General features: G+C 44.7%; 1 protein-coding gene across 1 annotated transcript; it reads left to right on the forward strand.

The window, feature by feature from the left end:
- Nucleotides 1-658: 658 nt before the first annotated feature.
- On the forward strand, nt 659-6,315 carry irg1l (immunoresponsive gene 1, like). The gene is made up of 6 exons (XM_069896172.1): nt 659-736; nt 1,058-1,112; nt 1,677-1,864; nt 2,518-2,610; nt 2,955-3,160; nt 4,687-6,315. The coding sequence occupies exons 1-6, from the start codon at nt 659-661 to the stop codon at nt 5,603-5,605; spliced, it is 1,539 nt and encodes a 512-aa protein (XP_069752273.1). The 3' UTR covers nt 5,606-6,315.
- The last annotated feature ends 639 nt before the right edge of the window (nt 6,316-6,954 follow it).

Here is a 6,954-nt window from a genome sequence, read left to right on the forward strand (position 1 = left end):
AAACATGTTCTCGATATTGATGATGAATTTAATAAAGAAATGCTCATCTCTTTGAATCTACCCATTCATATAATCCAGCAATTTCTTACTTCACAGTATAATGGAGGTTATTTTAACACGCATCCTTGGGGGTTTCAAAACAGCAACTGAGCACAATCTTCTCAAGAGTTGGGAGGAATAGCAAGACATATTTGACCATGTGACCAATACACAGAACACGTGAAAGAAAAACAAAATGTGCCCCTTGTAAGATCAGAATTGTAAGCGAACACATTATCTCATTCTCTGTTTAAATATTTTGCAAATGTATGTTGAACCTGGCATTGAGTCCTGAGGCACAGTGGGGAGAGGTCCTGTGGGTGTCAATAGTGAATTCTATTTACATGAATTTCCAGACCAATAGTAACCTGTAAGATTTGTGTGGCTGAAGGGAACAGCCTGACCTCCCCGAAGTCAGCACACGTTTTTTGGGACTGTCTTGAGCCAACCATGACAGCTTGCTTAGCCTGTTACTCATCTAACCCTCACCACCCCTCCTGAATTTGGCAGCACGTATACTGCCCAGTGGAAGAGGAGGATCAAAGACGGTCAGGCGAGAAAAAAAAAATTAGCCGCTTGTATCCCAAGCGGAGAATGAAATGGCCGGCACACATTGAAAATGACTGGAGAGTTGGGTAAAAGCGCGGACACTCAGAAACTGTCACAACTTCTGCAATTTAGTCTTTCAAGTGGGAGGGTAAATCAAAACAAGGAAATTGCTGCGATATTTTCGAAGGAAACTTTCCGCTGCAGATTAATGGGCGTGTAAAATCTGGACAGCGAGCAACCTGAGTTTTGCTGCCTGATTCTCAGTTACTATAAAAACCAACAATTCAAGAGAAAACCTCGTGAAATACCTTCGCTGCACCTGAAGAGAGAGAGAGAGAGCAGAATGTTTTCAAAATTGCAGGTAGAAGCAATTTAATCGTTCCCCTTATTTGTAATCGATTTTTTCTTGTTTATTTTCTATTTTTAAATATCGATTATTAACACCATGATAAATTATGTTCCTCTTTAGAAATTGCAGTTATCTTTAACTGGAAAGCGACGATACCATAAAATATCACACAAAGGTAAAAATCCTCCACTGTGCTTTTGGTTTGAAATGAAAATAAATCGACCTTCGATGAAGGGCTTTTACTTAAAATAAATGGTGTACAGTCTCTGCTAGACCGTGCACTTGGGACAAGCGAGGCGGACGGGGTGGGGGGGGGGGGGGGGGTTCCCTGCAGACTTTAGACTGGGCGACGTTCCACCGTCCAAATTCAGTGAACCCCCCAAGCGGAATCACAGCGCTGTGATCTGCTTCCACTTTAAGATTATTTCGTCAAATGCAAGATGCAAAGATGCAAGCAACCTCAGCGCTCCAGTTAGGTGTCACTAAGAGGATGAACAAGAAATCTGTTCTGGCTACTGGGTAATTAGTTTTAGATTCTATAATAAAACATGCAGTGAATGAATGATTTCAACTTTGCGTCCTTCACTCTATCGGGAAATATTCCATCTGTTTCCGAGTGATTTCTGTTGGTTTTAGAAACAATTTTTGTACCACTTTATAGGGAGATAACTTTAATTTGGGCTTTGCCGAGGAAAGTGGGCGCCCTCCCCCGTACTCAAGCATTTGCTTTGCTCGACAGCTTTCAACGCAGCGGGGTTGAAAGAGACGGTGACAAGCAGCTTCGGGTCCTTCATTTCTGGGGTTCGAGCTGACCATCTCTCAGATGTGGTTGTCCAGAGGAGCAAGCGCATGATCTTGGATAACGTGGGAGTTGGGCTTTTGGGCAGCACGAGTCAAGTTTTTGAAATTTGCCTGAATTACTGCCGGGTAAGTTCAACGTGCATCGACTATGAAGCGACACTCAGCCGCATGACCGCTCCTTGATCGTTGCTCTCCCCGAGAGTTCCTGTCTCCTCTAGGAAAGACCGGCTGAGTCCCTCCAGGATTTCGTCCTGCTTTTCCTGCAGTCCCGGCGTCTGCAGACTTTAGACTGGGCGCCGTCGCGGCGGAGAGCCCAAATTAAGTGAACCCCGCCACGGAATAAGCATCTAAATACACCGAATTTATTTCAGACTTCAACGACTTGCGTTGTTTTGCAAACATGAAAGGGGAGAACCTTTCATCCGCGCCGACCTAAACTGTTTCTCTCTCCACAGATACTGTTGCCTCCGGAATAATTTCGGGCTTTTATTTCACATTTTCAGCACCTGCAGTTTTTGTTTGGCCTTCAGATCAACGCAGAGTTAACGTTTCTATGTTAGAGATAGCCTCAAATGGATTGCTAAAATTTACGGGATGAAATGCAAGGGATATTTCATATTTCTGGGGGCAACAGGAGGTAAAATCTCCTGTCCGCTTTGCATCGCCCCTCACCTGTGATGCACAGATTCCCCCGGTCCGACTGAGTGCAGGAGTTGCCCGCTCGGGTCAGCGTGGAGCTTCCCAAGTCCTAACAGTGGTGCATTCTCCCTTGTTCACAGCAAATGTTTGCTCCAGACCCAGTCAGCTCGGTGTATGGACGCGGAGGCTTAAAACTTTCTCCTACTCTGGCAGCTTTGGTCAATGGAGTCGCGGTAAACTCTTTGTATACTCTCTACAGTATTTGCGCGCGAATGAAATAAGATTCAACAACATTTATGATAAAACTCCGCCTCTCCGACTTTCGAACCTTCGACTTGCTCGTTGCACGGGGAAACGTGCTGGAGAGAAACTCAGCAGGTCACGCAGCATCCCTGGGAAGTCGAGGGCAGCGTTTCGGCCCCGAGTCCGACCTGACGAGGGGTTCCGGCGCGAAACGTTGGTTCCCTTTCCCTTTGCAGGGATGCTGGCTGAGTTTGGCCAGCGCTTTTGTCTATTGCACTCGAGCCCAGCATCTTGTTTCACGTCATCCAAATGTTGCCTTTCCATCCTTCCTCAGGTCCACTCCATGGACTTCGACGATACCTGGCACCCCGCTACTCATCCTTCGGGCGCTGTGCTGCCCGCCCTCCTGGCTGCCGCTCAGCTGATGCCCGGAAACTCGAAGCCCAGTGGTTTGGATTTACTACTGGCCTTCAACGTCGGCGTTGAAATTCAGGGACGGTTAATGCGCTTCTCTCAGGAAGCATGCAATATCCCCAAGAGGTATGGTCCGGGCATTACACTTAAATCATTGATTTTAATAAGCATGTAGGATCACGATAACCAGCGCATAAATATTGTACAAGAGGGATACAGTATGCATCAACACTTACTTGTTGCAAAAAAAATTAGACTACAGATCCTTTCGTGCCGCCCAATTACATGCGATTGATGACCTCCACTCCCGGTACGTTTGTTGGAGGCTGGGAAGAAACCCAAATTCCCTATAGAGAGCGCGGGATTCGAACCCATCATCCCGATCGCTGGCGCGGGAACACCGCTACACCAACCGTGCTGCCCCAAATAATCTCTGAATCGAATTAGAAAGAAACAACAAATGCAAAAGAATGATAAATAGTCGGAGTTAACCGGGTGGCAAAATAAATGACCGCAATCGTCCAGACAGACCTTTTGTGGTGTGTGATGGAAGGTTTGTGGGATGTTCACTCGTTCTGATTTCAGCTTTTGCACGTTGAATACAGATTGAGGATATTTGGAACAATTTCTCACCCACCCTTCTGATGATTCTTGAACTTGACCAACCAACAGCTCATCCTCCCTCCCAGAACCCTGCATTTTTGCCCATTTAAACGAAGTAATTAAAAAAAACGATAAGGACATTCAGCTGATCAGGTAACATCTGTGGCAAGGGTAATGGTAGCATTTCATATCTATTATTTCATCAGTGAGAAATCCTCACCCCCAACAAATCACTCATCAGTACTTCTGCTGGGCAGGCATAAACAGCAGTGGTTGTGCTTGGAAACGTGACTATTTAAAATGGGGCCAAATGACCTGAAAGTTATATCAAATAGATCTGAGAAAACTTGAGACATAAAAGAGAAAATAAAATCCAGCTTTCAAGATCTTTGTGGTGAAGGCTAATATTTAATGTTGAGGAGAATATTTAGATGAATTTAATTACTTTCAGTTAATTTTTTACTTAAACAGCTTTTGGTGTGTTCAGTTGGGTAGAACCCTTTATATTTTTGAAGGTTTTGTGTTCCAAGAATGAACTTAATCAGCAAATCTATGTAAGAAAAAAAAATCAAACCTATTTATATTTAGTTTCATGATCTGGGTGTCACAAGCAAAACCAGGATTTTATTTTTTGCTGACATTGCCCTTGAGGTGTTAGTCAGTTGCCTCTTTGAATTTCTGCATTCATTCTTGTAATGACGCTGCTGCAGGGGTATCCATTCTTTAGACCCAATGATAATGAAGGAACAGCAGTCTACTTCAAGGGGGTGGGGGGTATTTGGACGGGAGCCATGTTTCCGTGTAGCAGCTGTTGTCCTTCTCTTACTTGGTGGCGGAGGTTTCTGCTTTTGGATGGTGCTGTTGGAGTTGACACAGTGAGAAACTACAAGGCATTTGTTAATAGTGCACTCTACATATCTGATCCATACAATTGCATATATCAATCAATTTATCATAGCATAACCATTAAATCTATTAATATAAAGTCTTACAAAGCAATAAGGAAATAGCAAATATATGATGATTAGATTTATTTTTTTATTCAACAGGTTCCACCCTCCAAGTGTTGTGGGAACAATGGGAAGTGCTGCAGCGATAGCTGCATTTCTGAAACTTAATCGCGATCAATCTATTAATGCCCTGGCTATTGCAGCTTCATTTGCAGGTGCGCCAATGGCCAATGCAGCTACCCAGGCAAAACCCATCCATATTGGCAATGCTGCACGGCTGGGCTTTGAGGCAGCTCTCCTGGCTTCTAAAGGAATGGAGGGTAATGCTAAAATTCTAGACGATACCCCTGGCTGCTTTGGATTTTCTGCTTTTTATGGCGATTATCAACCTCAGGAGATAGCACCACTAGAGCAGACACACTTCCTGCTGGAAGAGCAAGACATTGCATTTAAGCGCTTCCCGGCTCATCTAGGCATGCACTGGGTGGTAGATGCTGCTCTCTCAGTGAGGCAATTAACAACTGTCAGTGAGGGAGTTTTTTCACCCTCTGTGATTGAGAAGATCATTCTGCGTGTCCCTATTTCCCGGTACATAAACAGACCATTCCCAAAGACCGAACACGAGGCTCGCCATTCCTTCCAATTCAATGCCTGCTCTGCATTGTTGGATGGAGATGTGAGCATCGAATCATTCAGTGAAAGCAAATTGCAGCGAGATAATCTCAATGAGTTACTCAACAAAGTGGAGCTTCATCACCCTGAAGATAATTTGGCCAACTTTGAAAAGATGTATGGAGAAACAGTTCTGGTCCTGAAGAATAAAGATGTGCTCTGTGGAAGATGTGACACTTTTTATGGACATTGGAGAAATCCACTGTCCAGAGAATCTTTGATCAAGAAATTCAAAAATAATGCAGAGAAAGTACTGCAGCAGGACAATATAGAAGCTATCATCGACATAGTTGAGAACCTTGAAAATACCAAGGATTGCTCCACGTTAAGTCGTTATTTGGAGTGAAAATGTTCAATATATTGATACTACTGTCGGTGTCATTTTACCAAGTTGATCACGGGGTTTCAAATTTGATGGGTGAAATGTAATCTGTTCTGAATTGATTGAAAGTCTTGGTGCCATTGAATGTGAAATTAATGGTACCCCTGGTCTGGAGGCTCAGTATGGGAAGTCTCTCCCTCAGATTTTTATTCATGTCAAGCGTCAATTTAGAGATAGAGCACAAGAACATGATCTTCCTGGCTATGAACCTGTGCTGCACAAATACCACTATGACCAATTAACCAACTAACCTTGAATATCTTTGGAACATGGGATGAAACTGGAGCATCCAAAGGAAACCTACCCAGATGCAGGGAGAATATACAAACTTGGGTCACTGATGCTCTAATAATGTCGAGCTAGCCACTAATACTTACTGTGCTTCCCATATGCATGAAGAAATAGAAACAGGGTCTTCAAATATTCTTAAGACCGAGGCAGATAGGTAGGATACGGAGATGGGCAGGAATGAAGAGATGAGGTTTAATCTGATGATGTGTGTACGTTTCCTTAGATTTCCTACCTAGTTCAATGACCTTGCTTCTATGTCCACCAGTAAAGCACAAAAGTCTGCAGACACTGTGGTGGAAGTAAAAAGACAATGCTGGAGAAACTCAGCTGGTTGGTGTACTTTATCTTTTCTTTGGCTTGGCTTCGCGGACGAAGATTTATGGAGGGGGTAAAAAGTCCACGTCAGCTGCAGGCTCATTTGTGGCTGACAAGTCCGATGCGGGACAGGCAGACACGATTGCAGCGGTTGCAGGGGAAAATTGGTTGGTTGGGGTTGGGTGTTGGGTTTTTCCTCCTTTGCCTTTTGTCAGTGAGGTGGGCTCTACGGTCTTCTTCAAAGGAGGTTGCTGCCCGCCAAACTGTGAGGCGCCAAGATGCACGGTTTGAGGCGAGATCAGCCCACTGGCGGTGGTCAATGTGGCAGGCACCAAGAGATTTCTTTAGGCAGTCCTTGTACCTTTTCTTTGGTGCACCTCTGTCACGGTGGCCAGTGGAGAGCTCGCCAGATAACACGTTCTTGGGAAGGCGATGGTCCTCCATTCTGGAGACGTGACCCATCCAGCGCAGCTGGATCTTCAGCAGCGTGGACTCGATGCTGTCGACCTCTGCCATCTCGAGTACTTCGACGTTAGGGGTGTAAGCGCTCCAATGGATGTTGAGGATGGAGCGGAGACAACGCTGGTGGAAGCGTTCTACTCCTGGTGTACTTTATAGAGCAAAGATAAAGATACATAACCAACGTTTTGGGCTAGTGGTAGCAGACATGGCTTCTGTTTGGTCTAAAGAGATAGAGGATTTGGAAT

Source organism: Narcine bancroftii, chromosome 8 (assembly GCF_036971445.1).
Source record: "Narcine bancroftii isolate sNarBan1 chromosome 8, sNarBan1.hap1, whole genome shotgun sequence".
NCBI classification, from domain to species: Eukaryota; Metazoa; Chordata; class Chondrichthyes; order Torpediniformes; family Narcinidae; genus Narcine; species Narcine bancroftii.